Consider the following 27,128-nt stretch of genomic DNA (forward strand, 5'->3'; position numbering starts at 1 on the left):
CAGTCCAATCAAAATCTTAGGAAATGATTGATTTTGAAGTTTCAAAAACGCAATTTTTGTATTTTCTCCATAAAATTATCATGGAAAATGGAAAATTCCCAATTTATTTCCGAACTGGTAATAATAATGTGTTCCCATCTGTTGCAACACATGTGTAGTTGTGACGCCGGTCTGGAAACTGATTTTCAGATTTTTCCCGCCCAAAACAAAATTAAAATTAAGGTTTTTCCGTTTATTTTCAGCACGCGCGAAATTGGTTTTATTTTTGTTAAAATTCAGCCATTTGTCCGATCCTTGACCACGACCCCTCATCGGACAGGTCTTGGTCTGCGCTTTTACCTGGTATACCATGATTACCTTTTTCAGGGTACCCCAACCTGATTTTCTATTCAAAGCCAGTTTTTAAACGTTTTTTTAGCAATTTCGAGCGACAATTTGCCACCCATTCCTGTCACCGACCTTCCTCAGGTCACGTTACCTGAGATACGGCCCAGGATTGTTTCTTTTTCCTGTTTAGCCAGCGCCGTCGCTTTAAAAACGAGTCTTTAATTGGTCAATTCCGCCGCCGCCCCTTCGACGGACCCTAAAGGGCATGCGCGATGTGGGCAAAAAGTCCCCTGGTGTTTCGTCCAGCAACAGGTCGTGAAGAGTGAAGTGATAAGAAAACCGGGACCGCAAAAGTCGAGCGTCTTGCCGTTTTACCTGTCAATCAGTGGACTCTCCTCTTGAAATTTTATCGATTAGCTCGTTGAGATAAGACGAGATTGACAGCTGCCGCCTCTGAGCGGGCGAGAGAAAAGTGGGAGAGCGAAACTGCGGTCACTCTCGCGAGAGGCTAATCGCCAACCAGTCGTACCCGCAGGAACACCTCAACGAGAAGCCGCGGTCGCGAGTCGCGGGTGTGCAGGTCCGCGCGGAGAGTTGCTCTCTCTGCAAATTGTGAGGGAACGGAAGCTGGCCTGAAGATTGTCTCCTCTTCTCTGCCTGATGTGAGATCAACTAAAAGGTAGGTGAATTTTTTAGCTCTGCAATTTATTAAATTCGTGCTGACCGTTTGGTAGCATCGAGGTTAAATTACAAATGATCGCGAATAATAACTAGGTATTTTACATCGACTTATTTAACGGAGAAAACAGAGCACGAATTAAATATTATTCTCGCTCTAGTCAATAACAATAAGGTACATTATATTAAAAAAGGGCGAACAGATCTAGCGAAAAAAATGCTGAGTAAAATCACGCCGCACTGAGCTGCAAATAAGATTAAAATATCAAGAATCACGTTCGCTGTTCACTGTAACCTTGCCATAAGAGCTTCTTGTCGAGGGTGCGAAATTCTGCTTTAGGGTGCAGAGTCCTTGAGCTCTGGTGGCAGATCGTCCCACGGTTGTACCAGCCTAAAGGAAAAAACAAACACTGATGGCGGCTGCAGCCTCACTGCGATGCGCATGCGCGCACGGCTGTTGAATGCAATTCATGTTTTATTTTCCATGCAAAAATTACGGAATTTTTGTCTAAAATTTAGCAAAATTGCCTGCGGTTTAAAGTAATAAGTTTGTCGTGTGTGCTGAGTTGCTGACTGATGCGATAAGATAAGATAAACTGAGCAGCCTCTTGAGAGAGTTTTCGTGCGCGTGTTGCCCTTTCCTCTCCCCAACCGCTGACCCGCCGCGTTGTTTGATGGTCGGAAAATAAATTAAATATAATTTATTCCAGTTTAAATAGTAGTTCTTGCACCTCAAATTAATAATTAACCAGTCTGTTTGCTGGCATGATATTTAAGGCGTCCTCAGGAGTGTCAAAGCAGTGCGAGATATTTGAGTAGTTCGGGGATCTAATACCAATGTCAGAGATGGCAAAGGTGGTTAGTTTAGTGACTCGAAATGCTCAATTGCTCAACGGACTGCGGTAGAATGCGCCCCTTGCTGATTTTCGCACCCTTCCAGCGGCTTTAGGGACAAATTTGTGCCGTTTCAATAAAAAGACTTGGTGCAGAGAGGCGAAAAGCTGGCCACTCGGGCCACTTTGTTCTAAACTTGGCGGTGCTATTGGGACCCCGTGAGCTCATACGATCATAGCCCACGAAATGTGCTAAGCAGTCGAGGTTCGAAAAAAAACTTCATAGACTATTAAGCTATTCTTTAACGTCTTGCATTAAAAAAGTGTCCTTTTATTTGCGGAGTGTTCAGAAATATGAATAAAAGAACACAGCAAGATAAATGGAAATTAAATTACATTTTTCATGCATTTTGCTGATTTTTTTTTCTAAAATTTAGCCAAAGAGCTTGCCGTCTGCTGCATGACTGTAGTGATAAGATAAGATTAACCGAGCGACCATAAGAGTGTTTCTTATTGTTAGACTTTTCGTGCACGCGTGTTGCTTTTCCTCTCCAGCCGCGTGACTGATCGACGGATATGCAAAATTAAAGCTTCCTCCACTTTTAATAGGTGTTCTTTAAAAATCTTTTTTCTTGTATAATATAAGTTTCATTTGGTTGCCCCTTTTTTGCAACAAGGAAATTAGCGTCTGTCTTTGAAAAAAATTTTCCACTTCCAAGACAGATATTAGAGAAAACACAGCAATAATTAATGTAATTCATATTTTACTAGTTTTGCAATCTTGCTGCGATTTTTCATTCTAAAATTTAGCCACAGAGCTTGCGTAGTAAAATAACGTTTGCTGTCTGCTGACTGCAAAGAAGTAAGATAAGATAAGATAACCGAACTGCAGGCCCGGACTGGCACCAAATTTTTTACCGGGGACTGTTGATTTTCGCGGCCCACCGAGCCACCGCGGCCCGTTACCCCCCCTCCCCCCCGAAATGTTATAATTTTCGATTGAAATTTAAGGCAGCTGCCTTTAATTTCGGTGGATAGAGAGCAGGGTTGCAAAAGACCCGCATTTAAAAAAAACGCAGTGAAGTGGTATAAACGTTTTTTTTTCAATTTTTTACCAGTTTCTTGCTGGCAATGTTTGCATCTCAGTTTCCAATAATTTTCTAATTATTAGCTCATGACCTCGACTTCAAATTTTTTAGATAGGTTTTTGGATAAATTGAAATAGCAATTTAAAAACAAAAAATTCGTACAGTAGAGAAAATTTTGACCACTTCCGACTAAAATTCTTGGATTTTCACAGGGGGAAAATGGAATAAATTCATTCCTTGCATTTCTTGCGCAAGAAATTTGTAAAAATTCAGTGGTAGAAACTAGAAACCGTTAAAAACCAGTGGTGAAAAAATCGGGTGGTATTAATAAAGCAAATGCAAAGCGAGCTGTTTGTTTTTCCGCGTTTCTACATAAATAATGTCCTGCTCAGCCCCTAGTCGGGACAGGAAGCTCATGAATTAGGACTACAACCTTTAGCCGAAACTAGTTGAGCAGGATATTTCTGTAAATTTACGGAAAAAGATCAAGCTCGCTATTCACCGAGGAAGCTGTTATTTCAACTGATTTTTTACTGTACGGATTATACGTATTTTAGTATAGTGCAGTACAAATACATATATGTCATCTGAAATGGATAGAGTGACGTTCAATACATCAATAATCGACCTACTCTGGCCTAATTATTTTGGAAAACTGGGAAAACTTGACAGTTGAATAAGGTTGCGTTGCTAAATCTGTGTGTTGCTCAAAATTCACTCTTGTCAGAGGTTCGGAGCAATAAATATTTTTGTCAGATTAATATAAACTTTTTTACCTTTCGTTCAAATAAGTAGGACATTAATTTTTCTTGAATTTTTTTAAATATTCGACTTCCAAATAAAAATAGAAACGCACTCACATTAGCCAGCCTGGCAAAATGATTTGGTTTTAGCTCGCCAGCCACGCCTGCCACCGGTCAAAATTTCGAAAATGGAAAAAAGGAGTTTCAGCTCCTTGGACCGTTTGTTGGCCTATTCTCATCCAAATCTAATAAAAACGCAGCCCAAATAATGCATTCAATAGTTTCCAGTTTCCACGCTAGTTTGAAACACGCAAAGCGAATTTTTCACTCTCGAAGCGGGGGCCGCCGAGTCCTAGTACCTGATCAAGCTCTCGGTTTAATTTTTATTCCTGTGTGCAAAGACGGAAAAATCAAGGATACGATAGTTTTTCCCGTTTGCTTACTCCCCAACATAAATAAGAAATGAGGAGCGGGCCGAACGGCCAAAGCGGTGGGCTTGCAACAAGCGAAAACGAAAATGAAACTTTATTTTTCGATTTTTTTTATTCAAAAATTTTCCTTTAATTTTGACAAAAATCTTTAGCCAAAACAAAGAATTGAGTATAATAGGAACTTGTGTTGCCTCCAGCCCCAGTCCCAACACGGAAAAGCCACTAAAAAAATATGGGCCGCGACAGCCACAAACGCGGGCCGCTTGACAGTCTTGAAAATATTGGGCGGTCCGGGCGGCCCACTTGGGCCGCGGCCCACCGGTGTTTCGCCCGGTGCGCCCGATTACCAGTCCGGGCCTGCCGAACTGTCATAAGAGCGATTCTTAGACTTTTCAGGCACGTGCTGTGTGGCTCTTTACTCTCCCCATTCGCTGACCTACTACAGCGCAGCTCATTGACGGATATGTTAAATAAAGTTCCTTCCACCTTACACAGGGGATTTGAGGCGTGCTTGACAAACTTAAAAGATAAAATGGCAATGCTTTGGCATAAGGATTATATTGACAAGTGTTTCAAAGGTCAAGCTACAAAAACAGTGCCGTGATCCAACCTCTATGGATTTTTAAGTGCTATCAAATTTTGATATGATATTTTAAATATCAGCAATGGGAGCGTTAATACAGCACTGTATTTTAGCTTGACCTCGAAACACTGTACAATGCTATCCTGATGCCCAGCGATGCCATTTTCTTTCAAGATTGAGTGGCCGTGTTTCGCCCAGTGATGTTTGGGAAATCAAATCAAGATCGACTTTTCAAGTTTGATAATATGCCCAATCCTACCTCTTATTTAACAGGGAGCGGATTACGGCAACGCAACCTTTGGAATCAGGATAGCATTGTGTAGTCTTTCAAGGTCAAGTCCGTAATCTGCCCCCAGGTTGCCAATATATTACCGTGTTGAGAATTTTTAGCTCTTTAATATTTTCTGAGTAAAAAGTGAAGATTAGAGATTTCATATTTTTTAGCCTCTGCTAATTACTTCCCGTGAGCTATGAGCTCACAGGGTCCCAGGTCCCAATAACACCACTGAGCGGAAAACATGGGGCCCAAGTGGATGCGCAGGAGCTTGGGCCCTATATACGGTGGCCATCTTTTCGAGAACCAGCAAGTGGAGAGTTTTTCCAGCTCGTTAAGCTATTTCAGCTTTTCTAATCACTATATGCACTAACCACATTTGGACGTCTCTGACATTACAAAGCCGTATATTATTAGATCCACGAACTGCTAAAAATACTTTCCATTTTGCTTTGACACACCAATGCCTTATTAACAATGCGAGCGATCGGGCTTGTTAACAACAAAGAGGTTCCCCAAACGGTTTCATAAGCTGTTGGACAGATATCGACTATCACATCCCCCCACAAGTCAAAAACCAGATGTGTGCGCCTCCATAAATGGGGCCCCCTACCTAAAAACCAGGTTAACATAATTATAACCCAGTCGAGAAGCAGACACCAATAATTTATCCAAGACCTTTTGGAGGTAATAAGCTTAATTAGTGGTTTTCACGGATTTTTTCAGAGGAGAAAATGCCTAAAGGGCCAGCCAAATTGGGATATTTCGTGTCGAAAGACCAAACTATACAAAACGCAGACAAGTATGAACATCGTGGAAATTAACCGACATAATTAATTACCAACCCTAATTGTCAGTGTTTGCGTGCTCGTTGTTCACTACAACTTTGAAAAAACCAAGAACGAAACCTGGATTCGGATAGGAGATGATCAGGACGTAAATAATCTGAAACGGACATTCGGAGAGAACCGTAACTGCAACTTCCACGATGTGTTATCGCCGGAAAAAGAGGAATTGCTTGAACTTCTCTCCGATCAAGAAAAACTGTTGCAATTATTTGGCAGTTCAGGTAAAACTAGTAACTTTTCGATAAATTATGTTACTTCATATTGACTTTGCAGATGTTCCATCAGTGTTTGTGCTTTACATTCTTTCTCACGGCTTCAGAGATGGAAAAATCTTCACAGACCACTTCAAGGACGATGTTCCCGCGAGCGCAGAAGAGCGTGCCAGAAGTACGGACCCGAAAAAGTTGTTTGTTTCCTTCACAACAACCGAGATATTCGAGTCTCTGAAAAAGCTGACTAATTTCGAGGAATGTCTCAAATTTATAAACTTTGGTGTAAGTCTATGCTAATATAAACAAGAATTGTATTACACTAATTAATTTGTAGCCATGTAGAGGAGAACTGGATGACGTATTATTTTCTGAAATAGACGAAGAAATCCCTTACAACAACAAAAATTCCTGCCGAATCACCTACAGCCCTCTGATGAGAAACACGGTTGTGTTCTTCTCAACAGTTGAAAGTGAGATTATTGACATTATAAATTTTATTCTTTGTCGTTTGCAAAAATATATTCAGCGACCAGGGCCAAAAGAAACCAGTCAGGATCAACTTTCGCCTCTCTTACGTGCCAGGTCTTTAATTTCCTTGAGAAGGACGAGAGTTTCATAAATGTCCTCACAACTATTCAAAATGAGAGTCACAAAAATGTTGACTTCAAGAATTCTGTTGGACAGACTCCAGAAGTGAAGATGTTTTCTCAGGACAGAAGTTTTGTCATCTCAAAGTGAGTTTTTTATAAATTATTTTATAGTTTTCCTCACATAGGCTACAGGCAAACAGCTTTTAATGGCGACAAAATGTATGGTAAAATTATTTATTTTAGAAGTCCTTCAAATTGCTCGGCTTTCTCGACATCTGACGGAATTGGCATCAGGAAAAAAAAGGAACTCGAGTTTTACTCTTGGAAATCAAACAAAAAGGAAAACTTGCGACGCCGCGTTGCGATTCTTTTTTCCAAAGAGCAAAACGATCAGTTAAAAGAAATTAAAAAAGTGCTGTCCCTAAACCTAGATTTTGAGACCAGCGAAAGGTTGCTGAGAGGAAAGCCGTGGATGTCCATAAACGAAGGTTTTGCGACTTATTTATGTTAATATGATGTAATTTGTGCAATTCATATTTCAGCCTCGTGGAGTGATTCCAACATAGGCTGCATTTTCCTGCTTTTCTTTGGCATTTTGAGTGAAGACAAGAACACGAATGAGGTTTGCGTGCAGGTGGACGGTCAAGAAACTGCGGTATCTGAAATACTGCGCGAGTTTATCGGGCCAAAAAACGAGCAGTGGATTGGAAAACCGAAAATATTATTCCTTGTGAATCAGGAAACGAGCTCATCTGACTACGTAAGTGACTAATATTTAGTTAAACTTTCGAAATATTTCCAAAATAAATAGAGAAAATGAAAAAGAGTCTTATCAAAGTAAGAAACTGACAGTATCTTTCTCCTATAAAGCTCGGATCAACGCAGCCTAAGATGAAAATATCAGCAACAAACCACAGTGGATGGTTAGTCCTAGTTTTGCACAGTAAAGGTTAGTTTTTAACTTCCTCAAATTTGTGAATTAGTAAAAAATTCATTGATATAGATAAAATTAAAAAGCTGATCGAAATCTTCAAGGGACAAGAGCTGAAAAAGGAGAAAAGTCTTCAAGAACTGCTCGCAACTCTTCTCATCTCCGAATCAAAGGAAAATAAGGATTTACTTAACTCGACGCTCCAGTATCCTCTCAATTTTCCAGAATGGCCAAAGTCTTTTGTTAAACTTAACTTTTCGGTAACAAAGCTTAAAACTCTAGAAAAGCGCATCAGCTTTGACAGTCTTGTGAAGGAATCAGCAGGAAAAAATCAAATTTGGCTCTTGAGTTCAGTCGCAGGAACAGGAAAGACAACTATCCTCAGGGAAATGGCTTTTCAACTCGGGAAACTAAATCCTGAAATACAAATTTTACGCGTTTTTCTCCCGAGAGTTTCGTTTAGCTCTCTAATGCGAAACATGACTGATATTGAATTTCTCCAAAAAATCACGCTCATTTCACACGAAGAAATCATAAGAAGTATAAAAAACAAGAAATGTGTTGTGATTCTTGATGGGTTCGATGAAATCCCACGACCTGAAAACCGAGAAAAAATACTAAAAGTAATCAAAGCTCTAGAAAAGAAGCAGATATCCGTATGGGTTGGAACGAGACCTCACGCAGCAGAAGCAATCCAAAAGCGGATATCAAATGCCGTTTTAGTACAGATTGAACCCTTGAATAAAAAGCAGCAAATCGAGTTGTTTCAGCTGGAGACGGGCAAGAGTCGAGAAGAATGTAAATCATTCATCGAGAACTTTGCGTCAAAGGATATCTTGGAAAATCCTTTGCACCTTTCTTTGGTTGCCAAGTACGGGGCCAAAGGAAACTTGTACCAGATCTACGACCAGGTTGTGCGACACAAAGTGGAAATCCATCTTCAAGACAGGGAAGGATATGACAAAAACAACTTTTCCAAGTTTCAAGAGCAATTAGACTATGCCTTGGAAAGTCTTCAACAGTTAGCAAGTTGCCACATCAGAGGAGTTGCACTTCCTGATTACACGAAAGACGACCTAGAAAAAAACAATTACTATGGCATTGCCTCGTTTCAAGACAACAAGGTTATTTTCATTCATCAGACTTTTGCCGAATTTCTCGCAGCCCAATATTTTTTATGTAAAATAGATGATTTCCTCATTGACACTGCAAAATTATTTTTCGGGCCATCATTTTCGTGGTGCAGAAAGTTTGTCGATTTATTCTATTCCACATACGAGGAAAAGATTGAAGAGCACAAAGCATCAATTCTTAGAGTCATGAAGTTGGATCCAGATATTTTTTTGGGATTGATTGCTTCCGATGGCTGCATAAATATTTTCAAAATGATTTTTCAAAGTATCACCTTCAGTAGCAACCGAGAGGGTAATTGTATTACTGTTGCAAAGGACAAGACTCTTTTGTTCAAAGCAATCGAAGGAGCGGAAGAAATTGCAATCATGCTGCTCGACATGGGCTTGATCGAAAGTGATGAAGAGTTGCTTATAATTTTACCATACCTGTTGAATTCAGTAGCTGAGTCAAACGCATGTCTCTTCTTTGAAAAAATAAAAGCAAAATTTCCTAAAATGACAGAGATGATCCACTCTAGAAGATCTATAATAGAAGCTGGAGTGTTAGCAGCAAAAAAGAGTAACGGCGAAATTCTTCATCTACTGCTGCAAAGTGGTGTCGACAAAGATTTTCAAGGTGATGAAGAAGGAAACGCCCTAAATTGTGCTATTTGGAATGGAGATATAAAATGTGTGGAAGTTTTGCTTAAACATGGCGCAAAATTGACAGTATATGAAAATGGTGAAAGTTGGGAACTTATGGTGCATGCTGTAGAAACAAATAACCTAGACTTGGTCAAATTCTTATTGGAGGAAAATATCAGTGGACTGCAACGCAACAATGAAACTTTAAAAATCAATGAAATGATATCAGAAATTGATGCTTTTAAAGTTGCTATTCAAGTAGGGAACAAAAAAATCGCGAAATTTTTAATAGAAAAGTACCCAAGTTTGAAAAACACGAAATATGGTGAAGATGAAAGTGTTCTACAATTTTCGGCTACAAATAGTAATTTAGAAATGTGTCAATGGCTTGTTGACGAAGAAGGGGTTGACGTGAACACCTTACGACGTAGTGGAGAACCACGAGATTGGTCCAGGAATGACGAGGGCACAAGCGATGGGTCCTCGGATGACGAGGACGACAAAGTATGCATGGATTATTTCTTAATGCTGCAGAAGATCGACATTAACATGACGGATAAAAGAGGAAAAACTGCTCTTCACTGCGCTGCGGAACATGCATATCTTGAACGTGTCAAAGAGTTGATCCATTCTGGCGCAAATGTTCGAGCTGTAGACGAAAATGGATGGAATGCTTTTCATTTTGCTTGCAGCAGTCGGCGTTACCTTAAAGAAGGCGTGATTCGATTGTGGCACAGCACTGATAGTCAGCTTGCCAAGGAGAAATCCAACAGTGGTCAAACAGGGCTGCATATTTTAATGGAATCCAGCAAATATTGCTCGGATAATGAAGCGCGTTTTCTGGTCGAAGAGATTGGAGTCGACGCAAGAGCAAAGGACAATAATGGCTGCACTGCGTTACGTATAGCAGTTAACAAAGGAGTTGAAAAATGCGTTGACTATTTGATGACAAAAGATATCGACCTGGAAGTAAAAAACAAACGGGGGCGAACGTGCCTGCATTTTGCCGCTGGAAGGGGTGATTTAGAGGATCTGCAAACTTGGATAGAACTGGGTGGAGACTTGAATGTGGTTGACGAAAAAGGGATGACTGCGTTGCATTTAGCTTCAGAAAAAGGACATTTGCAGTTTGTGGAAAAGCTTTTAGCCTGCGCTGCCGAGGAAGCTTATAATCCAGATATTGGTGAGGGTTGTGTTGGATCTAAACTGAAAAAGAACGAGATATTAAACAGATGTGACAATGGAGGAAGAACAGCTCTGCATTTTGCTGCTAAATCAGGAAATGTTGATTTGGTGAAATGGTTGATTGAAAACAACGCAGATTTAACTCAAACGGACCCGGAAGGAAAGAATGCAATCCACTTCGCTATAAGAAACGAAAGAATGTTACGATTCCTCAATGAGAAGAACAGAGATCTTGTGAAGCAGCGTACAAAATATGGAGACACAACTCTACATCTGGCAATTAAAAGGAAATCAAAAGTAACGGAAGAGGACGAACAAATTTCTGTGTGGATTATTGGACAAGTAGACGACACCGTTTTAAACGCGAAAAATTATTATCGCCAAACACCACTCTTACTGGCTTGCGAAGAAGAGTGGTGGAAGGTCGCCGAACTGCTGCTGACCAGAAATGTTGAGGTCAATGTCTCGGACAGAAGTGGAAAAACTGTAATACACTACGCCGCAGAAAAAGGAAACTTGTCTTTAGTGAAGCTTTTGCTTGAGAAAGGTGCGGATTTGACTCTAAGAGACAACAAGGGAAAGAACGCGTTGCACCACGCAATAGATCACTTGGAGGTAATTTCATTTCTTCACGAGAAAAACAATGAGTTGTTGGGACAGCGTCTTAAAGACGGAGACACAACCCTCCATTTGGCATTAAAAACGTGGGACATTGACACTGACACAATTCGTTGGCTCGTTGAGCATTGCGAAAATGACTTGAATGTAACAAACAGCGAGGGTGATACACCGCTTATGTTGGCTTGCAAGAGGAGAGAATGGATTATTGCTAAAATTTTGCTAGCAAAAACCATTGATATAGACACGAAAGATGAAAATGGAAGAACGGCCTTTCACTACGCAGTTAACTGGTGGAGTAATTCTGATATAAAAGAATTACATGCTTTTTATCTGGTGCAAGAGTTGTGCAAAAGAGGCGCAGATTTGGCTTTGACAGACAACGACGGGATGAACGCATTTCACCATGCTATACCAAACTTTCACATGGCGTTATTCATTCATAATTTGAATGGTGATTTGGTTAAACAGCGTTTGAACAATGGAGACACATCTCTACATCTGGCAATCAAATTAGAACAAGACATCAGGGACATTATTTTTCCTTGGCTTGTGGAGCAATGCGAAAATGACTTGAATGTAACAAACAGCGAGGGCGATACACCGCTTCTGCTGGCTTTCAAGAAGAGAAAGTTGATTATTGCTAAATTTTTGCTGGCAAAAACCGTTGATATAGACACGAAAGATAAAAATGGAAGAACAGCTCTGCACTATGCCATCGCTACTCATTGTTGGAGTGGAAATTCAGATGCTCTTGATTTGGTGCAAGAGTTGTGCAAAAGAGGTGCAGATTTGGCTTCGACAGACAACGACGGGATGAACGCATTTCACCATGCGATGGAAAACTTTAACATGGCTATATTCATTCATGAGATGAATGGTGATTTGGTTAAACAGCGTTTGAACAATGGAGATACCTCTCTGCATCTGGCAATCAAATTATGCAGCCCAAATAACATTCTTATTTGGCTTGTGGAGCAAGGCGACATTGATTTGAACGCGACAAATGCTTTGAACGAAACCCCATTAATCCTGGCTTGCAAATATTGGAACGAGAATAGGAACTTTGTTGATTTACTTATGTCTAAAAATGTGGATGTCTTAGTAAAAGACAATCAGGGGAAGTGTGCTCTTCACTACTTTAACAAATTTTGTCCAACTCATTTACGTGGAAGCTATGTTGATATCGAAGAAGCGTCACCCAGCAAAAAAATGCGAATGAGTTAAATTGGATTTTTCCTTCCCAGAATTCGGACCTATTTGCTTTTTGTTGCTCCAACGCTTGATGACTTCAAGCATTGCCACCAACGTAGATGATGACAGAGGAGGAATAATTCGCTCTTAAATTAAGTTTGCAAGTACCAGATGAGCGAATATCATTGTTTTCATGGTATTTTCTGAAATAGTGTCATATTTGTAAACTATCAATTAATTTTAATGCCTTGTATTTATACCAAGATTTTAATTACAATTAAAGAATAAGATTTTCAAAGAACTTTGTATTTTATTTAGACATAATACATATTTTATATGGTAATAAGTATGAAATATGAATAGTATCGGTCTCTATGAAAAAAAATGCTTGCCAAAAATTTAGTTTCTATACTATATATACTGGTAGTAAGGAATGTACTGAAAGCGTTATTCATTAAAATTAAATTTTTTTTAATGATAAATGGATTTTATTCCAAAAAATTGATCCTTATCTTTGTGCTATTTGTGCATTTTTTATTCGTGTACAAGTAGCCGTGGACTGCGTCAGGTAGAATCACGAACCTTGCAATCTGCTGAGCACCAGAGCAGAACGGGTGGCGTTTTTTTATTATTTTAAATGGCTTCACCGTGCATTAAAATCCGAGATCTCTGCGGCTTTGCAGTGCGACGCAGCCAGTCAAAATGTTCTTTCAATCTCGGATTAATTTGCTAAAAATTCCAAAACTTTAAATTTCTTTCTTGATGCATTTCTCATTTTATTTTGCCAAAAATTTAAATGAATTCAATTTAAATAAATGAAGTTTGAGAATGATGAAAGCATATAGGCACACATTTATTTAAACTGAATTTTAACAAGGAAACGATTATTTCGCATCAGACAGAGTAATTTTGAATAGGATTAAATGCAACCGGCCGAACAGAAGTGCAGCGCAGGTTGCGTTTTCTCGTTCGCAGGAGAAAGTAGTTTCGTTTGAAAAGTGTCAAATTAATATGCAACCATCGCGACTTTTTTTCTACGCAGGTTGCATACAATAAAGTCTAGCAACAAAACTAAAATGCTTTTTAATTTGCACCACTCCAGAATTAATTTCTATTGGTCAGTTGTTTAAATTAATTACTTTAGACCCATTCGCTTGGATAAAGTCGTGTATCCAGGCAGCATATCAGGATAGGAAGTGGACACCGGTTCAGCGGCTATTGCTCTTGAACAATGGGAACGACGTTTTTGTCCGTCCAAACTGAGCAGGATGTAATTTGTAAGAAAGTTTTATTTGTTAATTTTACATACAAGTGAAGTGTTCACTCAAATATGCTCTTTGGAATGCAAATATTTTCTATCGGGTGTCACTATATAAGCAAGAACTGATAGCCCTACTCAAGTCACTTTAGAATTATAATTTCTCGCGTTAACAACAGGCAAGTTTCGAGCTCCGCAGACTTATCTTCGCAGTTTTGGTAAGTGGTATGAAACAATATTTCGCTTAGCATATTTCCTCACTTTTGTGAACAGCTGTAAAAGAGGTCAGAAGCATGTCTCCGTTTTTGTGCGCCATTTTCTTGCTCGGCCTTTCGTCGCTGGCCACTGCCGCCAACTTCACCTTAGTCTACGAGTGGCCCGATGGATTGGACTACGAGTGGCCGTCGGGGGAAAGCAGGACGCAAGCCTTAAAAGATGGAACTTTTGATCCAAAGGCGGGTGTTAAACCTCTTATGGCAGTGTACGGAACGAGGCTCTTCCTCAGTCTGTCTCCATATAATCACAATTATAAGGTGACTCTCGTGTCTCTACCGACGAACAGGACGTCCTTCGCACCTCCGAAGCTCACTCCGTTTCCTTCGTGGGACATGCATCTTCATGTAAGTAACAAAAGTGTATGCTATTTGTTCTAAATACATTTTAATGGGAAGGCATTTTTAATGTTATCAAGGATTTCAGCTTTGCTAAAAGGAAATGTTTGTTTACGTCGATATTGCAAACAATTCTTTTATTTGCAGGGAAATAAATACTGCAACAAAATTAAAGAAGCAAAATGGACTGGAAGTGGATTCCGCCGGAAGGTTGTGGGTGTTGGACAGAGGCAACAACTTTTGCAAATCAAAAATATGGATCATCGATTTGAACAAGAACGATCACACCGAGATAATTCATCAGTTTTCTTTTCACGACTGGATGCACGACTTGGTGCTTGACGAAATGCCAAATAATGGAACGTTCGCCTACATCTCGCGGTGGGAAGAACAAAATATTGTCGTGTTTAGTTTGGAAAGAAACGAATCTTGGATTGTGAAAACGCCAGATGTCAAGGTTTTTTCCATCGCCCTTTCCCCCAAGGATCAGGAACCGAGACAGCTCTACCTTGGCAGCTACCACTCCAATGAACTGTATTCAATTCCCGTTGTCGCTCTCCGCAGTCGAGTTCAAAGTGCAAATCCGAAACTAATCGGAAGATGGACTGCAGAGCAACCCTATAGAATGCTAATAGACAACCACGGGACCATGTATACCGCATTTTTGTGGGCACACCAAATACTTTCTTGGGATACTTCCCAGCCATTTCAGGAAAAGCATTTTCGTGAGGTAGGTCATCAATTTAAAATATCATTTGAGTTCGTTCTAATTTTCCTTTGGAATTTTCTAACGAGTATTTGCAGATCCTCGTTAAACATCGTTGCCAACTTAACAATCTTTCGTTTAAGTGAATATTTAAAACTTTTCCTAGCTCACGCGCAGTAAAAATATTCAACACCTCTTCCTAAAATCCTATAAATTTCTTCTTATGAATTCTATATGATCGAGATGGTGATTTGCTTGGTTTCAGGTCGCAGGACTGTATACTAATATACTATTTACATTTGCCTTGGACCAAAATGGAACTCTTTGGATGACGGAGATTGATGAAGAAATAAGGCCTAGATATACGCTAAGGCTTTTGCAAGGTAAGATTCCTATATTTAATATTTTTCAATAGCAGGGAGGGGAAATAAACTGAACTTTTAATCAGCCCTATTATATTTACTTGAACTATATATTTATAATTTGCTAAATTTTGTTGATTTCACTTTGATTAATATCTTTTGATGTTAAAATAAAAATTATCACGTTGTTTTATTCTTGTTTCAGTTACGCCTACCATTCCAACCACCACTACCAAGGTGAAGACTGAAAAACCGCACCTATATTGGCCTTTCAAATTCATTCTTATCTACACCATCGTGATTAACTTGATCCTGCGGGGTATATGATCGTTTGATCATTCTGAGACAGAAGAAGGTCGATTCCCAATTCCCTTTCGCAAAACACCTAAAAGAGCCATCAAATGACCTTTTTCTGTGACAACCACGATGACGTCTATTCGAGGTCCCGTTCTTCTGATCTAAAAGCAGCCGAAAAGTCCCAGAGTGCGACCGGTGGTGAGGAAAGTGAAAGTGATATCCGGGAAACCGAGGGGTTTTGAACAATTTGGACAAACACCTCTTGATCTAAATCCAATATTTTAAAAACATTCGATTATTTTTAAAAATGTTTCATTTTTATCTGAAACAAATAGTGTTTTGCCCTACTATTTTTCTTTTACAACTTGCCATTTAAAAAAAAATAGGGATAAAAAGCAGTTGTTGTTTTGTTCTGCAGTAATTATTCACAGAAAGCGATACAAATATTAATCAAAAGCAGACATGAGTCTTTTTTCAGAAAAACAAATTATTTTAAGGCAGTTCAATTTTCGTTTAAAAATTAATCTTGAGAATGAATGGTTTTTCAATAAAATCAAGCTCCTATTGTGCAATAATTAAAAAAAAACAATTAACTGAATTTTTATTAAACCTTGTTCTTCCCACAGTATTATGATTGAAAAGAAACTTCTATTGGCTCACGCATTGCTCTTTGGAATGTTATTTGTTTTCTATCGGGCGACAATTTTTTATATATGCATGGGCTGAATTGAATTTTGCAGGAAAAAGATCAGATCAACGCTTTATAAAATTAATTCCAGCAATTCCGTTTAATTGCAAGTTCAAATCTAGTTCACATCAGGACGCTCTAGAGTGTGAACCAATTTAGATTGCGCGTGCCTAGCAACTTGCCGATCACTAGAGCTAAGCAGGTTGTGTTTTTTTTTATATTTTAGGCTTCAACCTGCGTTGAAATTCGGGATCTCTTAGTGGGTCTTTAGAAATTGGATGATTTTGTCTGTCCAAACCGAGCAGAGGGTGTAGCTTGTAAGGAAGTTTTATTTTTTCTTTGTACATATTTAGCACAGTTAAATTATTGATCACTCAAATTCAACATGCTCTTTGGAATATAAATATTATCCAATCGGTGACTGTTATTTGTCACTATATAAGCAAGAACTGAGAGCCCTGCTCGAGTCACTCGAGAGTTATTCTTCCAAGCGTTAACATCAGGCAAGTGTGGACTAAGCAGACATATCTTCACAATTTTGGCAGAGAAAGTGTTGAGAAACATTTAGCTTGTTTTGTTACTTCTCTAAGAATTAATTTTGAAGAAAAATCCATTTCAATTCTGTGTGTAAACAGTTGGAAAAGCCCGCCGGAAGCATGTCTCCATTTGTGTGCGCCATTTTCTTGCTCCATATTTCATTGCTGTCCACCGCCGCCAACCTCACCGTAGTCTACGAGTGGCCCGGTGGATTAGAATACGAGTGGCCAACATTTCAACCAGTGGATATTGAACCTCGATACATGGCTGTCTACGGTTCAAGGATCTTTCTCAGTCTTGAGTATAAGATTAATCGCGTTCCGCCGGCTACTCTGGTGTCTTTGCCAACGAGCAGCGAGTCTTCTGCGTCCCCGAAAATAACTCCATTTCCTTCGTGGGACATGCATGTAAGTAGAAAAAGCTATTGCCATATTTTTTATAATTTAATTCGGAAAGTTGTTCCGAATCTGCGAAAAGAAGAATCTTGGAAATTCGTGATAATTCGGCAGGAATTTCGAAAGCGTTGTGAATCACTTTTCTTGGCCAAATTTTTCAGTACAGGAATCATAACTTCATTATTTAAATTTTTCCTGTGTGAAATCTTCAGGATATTTTTAAAAAGTTTGACACTGTTTACGACAAATTTTGTCCGGAAGAAAACATAAAAAACAGTTCCGAATAAATTTTCTTTTTCAGGGAATAGGAAACTGCAACAAGATTGAATATGCATCAGGGCTGGATGTGGACACGGTTGGCAGGCTCTGGGTTCTGGACAGCGGTAGCTCCCAATGCAAATCCAAAATATGGATTATCGATTTGATGAACAACAATGAAATCAATCACATTCCTTCGTTTTCTTCTGACGGCTCGATGCATGATTTGGTGCTGGACGAAACTGCCAACGAAACCTTTGCCTACATCTCGCTGTGGGGTGAAGAATACATTGTCGTGTATTGTTTGGAAAGAAATGAATTTTGGATTGTGCTAACGCCAGATGTCAAGGTTTTTTCCATTGCCCTGTCCCCTAAAAAGGATCAGGAACCGAGACAGCTCTACCTTGGCAAACGAAACTCCACTGAACTGTATTCAATTTCCGTCGCCGTAATCCACAAAGTAACTGGAAAAGCAGAACCGGAACTAGTCGGAAAATGGACTGCAAAGCAATCGTATAGAATGCTGATGGACAACCACGGGACCTTGTATTCCGCTTTTGAATTCTATTACTCCATTCTTTCTTGGAACGCATCCCAGCCATTCAAGGAGCAGCTTTTTCATGAGGTAGGTCATGAATTTAAAATTGGATTTGAGGACAGAATAATTAATTTGGTTCAAATTTTCTTTGGACTTTTGTAACGAGTATTTGAAGATTTGTGGAGGCAAATATTTATGCTGACAAATTTAACTATCGTTCGCCAATCTAAGATTTTTCATAGCTCTCACGCAATTAAAACTTTCAACACGTAACAAATTTAACCCTTTTCCTAATATTCAATATTATTAAATTTCTTATAAATTCTTAATCATCGAAATGGGCTCTATCCTTAGCTTCAGGAGTCAGGACGGCATTTATCTATATGTCCGTTTACTTTTGCCTTGGACGAAAATGGAACTTTTTGGATGACAGAAAGAAATCCGAGATACAGGCTTTTCAAGGCTACACTCGAAGAAAAATCCTCCGAGGCCTTGCCAGGTAAGATTCCTTGGGTGTAATTTTTCATCAATCCACCGCAGAAACTGTTATAAAACGAACCTTATATTTTCTTTCCATACTTTTGTAAAATAATTATTGATATCAATTAGATTTAATGACGGCTAGAATAAGAAACATCATGTTTGATTTATTCTTTTTTCAGCTACGCCCGCCATTACAACCACCAGCGGTACTACTACCACACCTCAAAAGACCAAACCAACGCCTCCTACCCCTACAGAACGATCTTGTGTGTGCAGTCCATCCACAACAACATCCTCTACGCTTGCTGAGGTGCAGGAGAACAGCGTCCTGAAAGAAAAATTGCAATATCATCAGCTGTTTAGCATCAGTCTTATCTGCTCCAATGTATTTGCCGCAATCCTATTGGGTTATATCATCCTGAGAAAAAGGAGGAACAATTTTTTTTCACCAAACACCATTGAGGCCCACCAAATGACCTTTTTCCGTAACAATCATGCCGAATAGCATGAATTCCAAATTGACGATATTTCAAGGCCCCATTCTACTTATCTATAAACTGCCGAAAATTCCAAGTTCGCTATATACTGGCGAAGAACAAGAAAGCGATACCTGCAAGGTCGTGGAGTTTAGAAAATTTCTATGAACACCTCAATAATTTAAAAATGTTACATTTAGATTTAAATAATAAATAGAGTTTCACCCTAATAATTTTATTTTATTAAAATTTTCCTTGTACAACAGAACATTTTACAGTAGAATAAATTTAATAATTAGAAAAGGCTTCCCTTAAAATGAAAGAAAGAAAGCAGCGTGTTGTTTTGTTCTGCAGTAAATATACACAGAACACGATAAAATATAATCAAGAAAGTTGAATGGCTTAGTGAATGGCTTATAGTGAACAATGAACAAATAAAACTGTATACAGTCGTTCCCATTGGCCAAGACCTAAGCCGCAACCGAATACTATATTCAAATATTCTGTCAATTCTGTTCTCACAGGGTGTGGTAAATTTTTAGCCCATCCTATGTATCAAATTCATTTTACAGCAAAATCCTCTGTTTTACAAGAAAAATAGGTAGAAGGGTTTGAATAAAAATATAATATTCGTAAGGAAAAACACTATTTATTTTTCCAATACAAACGAAACGCGATAAACAATGATCAAACTGGACAGGAACATGGAGATTAAGATGGAGCAGCTCAGGGTGTTGGCAAACAGGTGCTGGTGCAACGAGCTGGAAGCCTGGATCGTTCTGTAATGGTAACAGGCGGTGGTTTGGTCTTTTGGAAGAGGGTGGTAGGGATTGTAATAAATGTTATATATGATTTCTTTTATTTCAACTTCGAAAGATTATCCAAACGTCATTTATTCAAAGTGAAATTTTAGCAAAAGTTTTAATTGAAAATGAAAATTCCGTTAGCAGTTTCTGCAGTGGATTGAATGGAATTGATAAATAATTATTTGGCATAAATCTAAAACAACATTGAGGAACTGTATAATATTTCATTCTATATAATTAAGAGAGACGTTCAGGGCAAGAATATTTCCCAAGCCATTTTGACACGAAATATTTTTAGGTGATTTTAAATAGGACTGATTTAGTTTACCCGAAAAATAAAAAAATACAATAAGGTAACTTACCTGGTGAAGCCTTAAAGATGTATGATTTTCCGCCGACTGAAGCCTTCATAATTCTGTGTCTTGACTCTCCCGTGTGATCAAACTCTAACAGCCAGAAAGTTCCTTTTTGGTCCAGTGCAAAAGTAACTGGCCTAAAATAAAGCGGAGGAGAGACCTAAAACCAAACCATGCACCAACTCGATAAATAAGAATTTTTGACTAAAAATTTTGATATTTTCATGTTGGAAATTTTAATGTTCAAGTATTTTCCTTTTTTCCCTCCAATTGTTTTAAAATAAATAATTTATATCCTTTTTTATTCGATTGGTATAGATTAAAGTGAAATAATTTTATAGTGTTATTTTAAAATGGTGACTTGCCTCATAAAAACGCTGCTCCTCAAATAACGGTAAAGATGTGTCTAAAGATGAAATGTAGTTTTTGATCCTAAAGGCCGCAAACATGGTCCCGCGGTTGTCAATCAGCATTCTATACGTGCTATAAGCAGTCCAGGTCCCGATTAATTTCGGATTTGAATATCGCAGAGATTCGTTGCGAAGGGCGGCAACGGAAATTGAATACAATTGTTTGGAGAATAAGTGGCTAAGGTAGAACTGTCTCGGTTCCTCCTTTGGGGACAAGGCAATGGAAATAATCTGAACTCCTGGCGTGCCAACAGTCCAAGATCGGTGTGTTTCCAAACTAAACACGACAGTGTATTCTCTTCTCCAAAGTGAAATGTAGGCAAAGATTCCATTGGGTGACTCGTCGAGCACCAAGTCGTGTAACGGGTCGTGAACTGAAAGCCAGTGAATGACTCTGGTGTTATCCCTGTTGGCCAAGTCGATAATCCAGAGTTTGGAGCTGCAGGGAAAACTACCCTGATCGAGCACCCACAGCCTTCCAACCGAGTCTACTTCGAGCCCTTTTGCTTCTTCCATTTTGGCGCAGTTTCCCTTTCCCTGCAAAAAGAGGAATAGGATTTTTGATTCTTTTAAAACTAAGTCAAACTAAAGATTTGCAGTTTCTATAGAAAATTTATGATCCATTATTTTCTTCCAAAATCTTTTTTTATCATACTCTTAATAGTAGACTTGCACTTTTGTTTTACTGAAGATCAATAAGGACATTTAACAATAATTCATTTTCGTAGTATATGATAATAAAACCTGGCCCTTAAAATGGACAGCCTATAGATTTTCTTTAACTTACGTGTATCTTCCACGATGGGAATGGTTTGAGCTTGGGAGACGCTGAGGACGCGCTTCTCATCGGCAAAGACACCAGAGTCACGGGAATTTTTTTGCTATCGTATTTCTCAAGGCTGAGGAAGATTCTTCTTCCGTAGACAGCCATGTAACTAGGTCGAACATTCTTTTGTCCGAAAGTTCCATTCCCCAAGGTCTGTGTCTTGATTTCCTCGGACGGCCACTCGAAGTCCCATTCATCGTGCCATTCGAAAACTAGGGTGAAGTTTGGGAAAGTGGCCAGAGACGAAAGGCACATCAAGAATGTAGCGACGAGATACGGAGCCATGCTTTTATTAACTGTTAACAAAAGGGTAACGTTAGACACGATTCAACCTACCCTGACAAGCTGAAGAGTTTAGCCTAATCAGTGAAACATTGTTTCTTACCACTTTAACTGCCAAAACTGTGAAGATAAGTCTGTCAAGTTCAACAACGCGAAAAAGAACAACTAACTCTTAACTGACTCGAGTAGAGGGCGCTATATCAGTTCTTGCTTATGTATAGTGCCCGATAGAAAATATTTGCATTGCAAAGAGAATTTTAATACTTGTATGTACAATGATTAATTAAACATTCTTACAATTAACATCCTGCACAGTTTTGTATTGTCCAAGACCCAGCCGGTGTCTTCTTCCAATCCTGATGCTGCCAGGATGCTGCTACAATTTCTCGTTCGTTGCTGCATTTAAATGGAAAATATGTTGCACAATCTTTTTAATCATATTATATAGCATGAACAACAAGGACAATTTGGGAATAACACATAACAAAAATATTGAATCTTAACAAAGAGAAGTACACGATTTGATTGAAAAGCCTCATAAAATGGTATTTATACCAGAATTAATTTTTATACGAAAATATATGCAATGAGAATTAACCGACGCTCAGATGGGACCTTTCTCCTTGCGAATACGGCCGGGAATTCGTCTTCAGGTTGCAAAAAGGGCAGCTCCGCTGAGACGAACAGCACGTGCTCGCTGCCCATGTAGCCACGAAAATGACGGAAACTTCCCCTCAACCTGTCTGAGAGAACCTGACGACAAAGACCGCTTAAGACATGTTCCTGATTTTCGCAGTTATATCTACTCCCTTTGACACTGCACGTGTGAAAAGGTGAAAGGTGCTTGTTGTTGCTACTCACGTTGATTGCTGGAAAAATATTTACTTTTTTATTTAATTCAGGTTAAGTAAACCTGAGTTATTTTTTTTGTGTAATTTTCAATAAAAAAAGAAAACATCCATACATATTAATTAATTTTCCCGATTTCACACACCCAGAAAGAGTTTCTTTCTGTTCTGATACTTAATATCAAAATAAACTATAAAAATTGTGGAAGTAATCTATTTTATTCAATAACTGGAGCTGGACAAGAATTTTAGTTATTTCTGGAAAATTTCAACTGCTTCTTGATCAGGAGAAAAAGATAACGAATTGACGCTATCGTGGAATTTTTAGTAATTGACAGACTTGTCTTGAAAAATTGTTGTTTGGTGGGCCACGTTGGCGTTATTTGGAAGGGCATTGTTCCTCTTCTGTCTCAAGATGATCAAACCCAACAGGATCACGACGGAGCAGACAAGAATAACGATAAACAGCCGTTGGTGCAATATTTTCGTCAGGATGCCGGTTGTTGCAGTTTCATCAGCAAGCGTCGAAGATATTGTTGTGGTTGAAATTAAAAGGCTGGATTGTTCTGTAGAGGTGGTTTGATTTGCAGGCGTAACTGAAAAAGAATAAAGATAAATATTCTAGAATGAAGATATTCCAAACGTCTTGTAATCAAAATGCAGTCATTATAATTAAACAAAAGTTTACTCAAAACAGAGTTCGTAAAATGTTTGTGCCATGAAATGAAATGATTTTTGAAATAAATTAATAAATAACGGTCTGAACAGCACAGAAAAACTAAGTTAATGTATTTAATGACAAAAAATATTTGGCATATTTAACCTAAAAAAAAGGAAGAACATAGTGCTTCAATATTTCCCAGGATGAAAAGAAAAAAGAGCAGTGAGAGATGTTTGAGCATTTTGGGGGTCTAATACTGGTTGCTAATGTAAAAGATGGCAAAAAGGTTGTAAATTAAGTGACTCGAGATACTAAATTTGCATAAAATTTCACACCTTTCCAGCGGCTTTAGGAACATAAATAAATGACTGGTGTTTGAATTAAAAGGCCTTGGTGAGGGAAGTAAAAAAGATGGCCATATTAGGCCCACGCCCCACAGCGGCCACTCGGGCGCCATGATATTAGATTGACGGTCTAATCGGGTCCTGGGGCAAGGTAAGCTCATAGCCCACGGGAAATGCTGAGCAGAGAAGGTCCAAAAAGAATATTTTTTAAGTAAATTTAAAGGTGGCAGAGTTGTTGAATTTGTTTTACCCTAATAATAGAAAAAAATCACTTAAAGAAGCTTACCTTACGAGTCCTCGAAGGATGGTTCTCCGACCGCAGCCTTGAAAAGCCTGTATCTTGGCTTTCTTTCGTAATCAAACACTGTCATCCAAAGAGTGCCATTTTGGTCCAAGGCAATAGTAAACGGATAATAAGTATCCAGTCCGTCGACCTAAAAGCAAGCAAGGCACAGTCTCGGTGATTCATGATTCCAATTACTCGTTACAAAATTAATTATTCTTTTTATTTTAATTGGCGACCTACTTCAAAAAATTGCTGCTCAAGAAATGGCTGGGAGCTGTTCCAAGAATGTATGAAGTTTTTCTTCAAAAAGGCGGTGTACATGGTCCCGTGCTCGTCTATCAGCATTCTGTATGGTCTTGCAGACCAATTTCCGATTAATTTTGGATTTGCAGTTCGAGTTCCACTGCGAAGTACGTCAACAGGAATTGAATACAGTTCAGTGGAGTTCCATTGGCCAAGATAGAGCTGCCTCGGTTCCTGATCCTTAGGGGACAGGGCAAGAGATAAAACATCAATTCCTGGCGTGACCACTGTCCAAGATTCATTTCTTTCCAAACTAAACACGACAATGTTTTGTTCATACTGCCGCGAGATGTAGGCAAAGGTTTCGTTTGGCGTTTCGTCAAGCACCAACTCGTGCAACTCGCCGTAAAAAGAAAACTGATGAATTATTTCGGCGCAATCGTTGTTGTTCAAGTCAATGGTCCATATTTTTGAATTGCATTTCTTGCTACCGACGTCCAGCACCCACAGCTGTCCAACGGAGTCCACTTCCAGCCCTTTTGGACTTTCAATGTGGTTGCAGATTTCATATTCCTGCAAAAATAAAAATTGATGTGCTCTTTTAAAAGAATTCAAAATCTTATTTTAGATTTTGACGTCGCATTACGTTTTTTTTACAAATCTTGTCCTGTTTTACGACACAAAATCTTTAAATGGGAGAGAAATTATTGAGACAAATAGAAATTATATTGGAAGCGTGGGAAACAAATGTGAAAAGAAGTACACAATAAGAGTAGCTGCGTCAGCAAAAGTCAAGACGAAACATTCGTCCAGGGCAAGCACACGGGCAAGAGGACGCCGAATGGACACCGGTAGCACAGTGGCTTCTCTTTGCATTTTCAGAGCTACTTCCCCAATTTAAAACTTCAACATTTAATTTTGCTACTCACATGCACGTCCCACGAAGGAAATGGGGTGATCTTTGGAGGTGCAGCGGACGCGCTGCTCGTCGGCAAAGACACCAGACCCACGGGAATGGCTTCATTTGGCACAAGCATGAAGAAGATTCTTGATCCGTAGACAGCCATGAATAGAGGCTCCGTGATAAATCGATAGTAACTTCCGTCCATTATTGCCCATTTCGCCTCGGACGGCCAGTCGAGGTCCCAATTATTGGGCCATTCGTAGACTTGAGTGAAGTTGGCTGCGGTGGCCAGCGATGAATGGCAGAGCAAGAAAATTGCGATGCAAAACGGAGTCATGCTTCTGGCCACTTGCAACTGCTCACAAAAGGAACGTCTGCTACGCTTGCCTAGTGTTAACGTGTGGAGAAATGACTCTCGAGTGATCCGAGGGATATTTCGTCACGGTTATATAGTGACAAGCGGGTGCGCAGAGAGTATGGGAATGAACGATTGTTTCACAACACTTTTACAATGAACAAATTAAACTGCTTACACAATGCATTCCAGGTATTCGAGGATCAAGTGCTTTAAATTTGGAAATTGTTTTGATGCCCAAAAAGATAACTTGCGTAATGGAGTACATTCTGACACAAAGAACGCAATTTGTACAATAATCAAAGGGATTCACAGTTGTGATTGAAGAAACAGTATCGCTTTCTGTGAAAATTTACTGGAGAGAATTTATTACAAATACAAATTAAACACGTTCAAGAAGGATTAAATGTTTTTAAATTATTGGATTTAGAGCACTTTACAAATTTATCGCAGGCATCACGCTTTCACTTCCATCGTTGGTTACGGTATTATTAATCATTTCAGCTGCTTGCAGGTCAGGAGAAGACGACCTCGAATTGAGCTTATCATAGTTTTTGGCCGACTTGTCGTGAACAATAGTCATTTGCAAAGCCTCGTTGGGGTTTGGCGAAATGGATTTGTTCCTCCTATGTCCGAGGTTGAGCCAAATAAGAATCACGGTGGATCAGATAAGAATGATGTTTTGAAGCCGAAATTGGAGCAATATTTCCGATAGGGTTGTGGCCGTTTCCTCAGCAGGCGTTGAAGGTTTTGTTATGGTTTGAATGAATGATCTGAATCGTTCAGTGCTGGTTACAGGAGTTGGCTTGGGCTTTTGGGAAAAAGTAGTTGTGGTTGGAGTAGTTTGCGTAACTGAAAACAGAATAAATCAAACATGATGTTGACTATTCCAAACCGTCATTTAAAAAAAATGCAATCTTTACAGTACAAAAATGAATTGTTTTGAAATTATATGATTCATTAAATGTATGTGCAATGCAATGAACGGATTTTGTTTAAAAATAATTTAATAATTTAGGCTTTAACATTTATTTGGCATTTAAGCTAAATAAGTTAAGAAAGAATATTTCCCACAACGAAAAGCAAGAATATATTTTCTAAGTAAATACGAAGGAGGCTGGGCTGTTGAATTTGATTTACCCTAATAATAAAAAAAAACAAAAGGAAATTTACCTGGTGAGTCCTCGAAGTATAGATCACTGTCTGAAGCCTTCAAAGTGTCATCTCTCAAGGCCTGCGTCCTGTTCGCCTCGGAGGGCAACTCGTAGTCCAATCCTTTGGGCCACTCGTAGACAGTGTTAAAGTTTGCAGCGGTTGCCAGAGATGAAAGGCCGAGCAAGAAAATTGCGATGAAAACCGGAGTCATGCTTCCAACTGTTCACAAAAGGAATAAAAATATAACTCTGCGGGCGTCTGCCACACCTGCCCGTTTGTTAACGTGTGGAGAAATAAATTTCAAGTGATCCCGAGTTATATTTCATCAAGCGGGTGCTCCGCCCGGTGGAATGCATTACAGAGTGTGTATGTGAATGAACGATAGTTTTCACAATGCATTCCAGGTAGTCGAGAACTTTTAGATTAGGGTCTTGTTTTAACCAAAAAAATGTATTGCGCAATGAAAAATATTCTTACACAATCAGCGTTGTAATGGTACAATTAAAGATTGACTTATTAATTAATTGAATTTTCGTAATTCCTTTCTTTGCGCAATTTTAAGTTTACTTACGCTCATGCCAGCTGATTTATTTCTCATGTGTTAACAAACGCGAACGTTGGCAAACGCCGCAGGAAGTGAAAGGAAGAAAATAATTACTTTATTCAGTGAGCAGTAGTGCTTTTGTTGTGCTTGGACAAAGAACGTTAATCGATCATTGAAGCTTCCAATAATCAGCGACAAAGGTAACGC

The 27,128-nt window shown here is 39.0% G+C and overlaps 3 protein-coding genes and 1 long non-coding RNA gene across 4 annotated transcripts; 3 read left to right on the forward strand and 1 right to left on the reverse strand.

Annotated features, from left to right (window-relative positions):
• The first annotated feature begins 5,665 nt into the window (after positions 1-5,665).
• LOC135935839 (uncharacterized) lies at positions 5,666-12,593 on the forward strand. Its single transcript, XM_065478403.1, has 9 exons — positions 5,666-5,759; positions 5,815-6,026; positions 6,544-6,751; positions 6,851-7,095; positions 7,150-7,367; positions 7,478-7,556; positions 7,611-7,846; positions 8,309-8,787; positions 9,751-12,593. The coding sequence occupies exons 1-9, from the start codon at positions 5,692-5,694 to the stop codon at positions 12,323-12,325; spliced, it is 4,320 nt and encodes a 1,439-aa protein (XP_065334475.1). The 5' UTR covers positions 5,666-5,691; the 3' UTR covers positions 12,326-12,593.
• Positions 12,594-14,393: 1,800 nt separating this feature from the next.
• Positions 14,394-16,115, forward strand: LOC135937732 (uncharacterized). Its single transcript, XR_010574541.1, has 3 exons — positions 14,394-14,891; positions 15,133-15,250; positions 15,435-16,115. It is a non-coding gene; the product is annotated as an uncharacterized LOC135937732 (long non-coding RNA).
• Positions 16,116-16,870: 755 nt separating this feature from the next.
• Positions 16,871-18,734, forward strand: LOC135935843 (protein yellow-like). Its single transcript, XM_065478407.1, has 3 exons — positions 16,871-17,158; positions 17,448-17,950; positions 18,605-18,734. Exons 1-3 carry the CDS (start codon positions 16,871-16,873, stop codon positions 18,732-18,734), a joined length of 921 nt encoding a protein of 306 aa, XP_065334479.1.
• Positions 18,735-23,721: 4,987 nt separating this feature from the next.
• LOC135935844 (protein yellow-like) lies at positions 23,722-26,588 on the reverse strand. Its single transcript, XM_065478408.1, has 5 exons — positions 26,396-26,588; positions 26,019-26,074; positions 24,893-25,222; positions 23,961-24,536; positions 23,722-23,868 (listed from the first exon to the last, which is right to left on the reverse strand). Exons 1-5 carry the CDS (start codon positions 26,586-26,588, stop codon positions 23,722-23,724), a joined length of 1,302 nt encoding a protein of 433 aa, XP_065334480.1.
• Positions 26,589-27,128: the final 540 nt, after the last annotated feature.

This window comes from Cloeon dipterum, chromosome 2 (genome assembly GCF_949628265.1).
Source record: "Cloeon dipterum chromosome 2, ieCloDipt1.1, whole genome shotgun sequence".
NCBI lineage: Eukaryota > Metazoa > Arthropoda > Insecta > Ephemeroptera > Baetidae > Cloeon > Cloeon dipterum.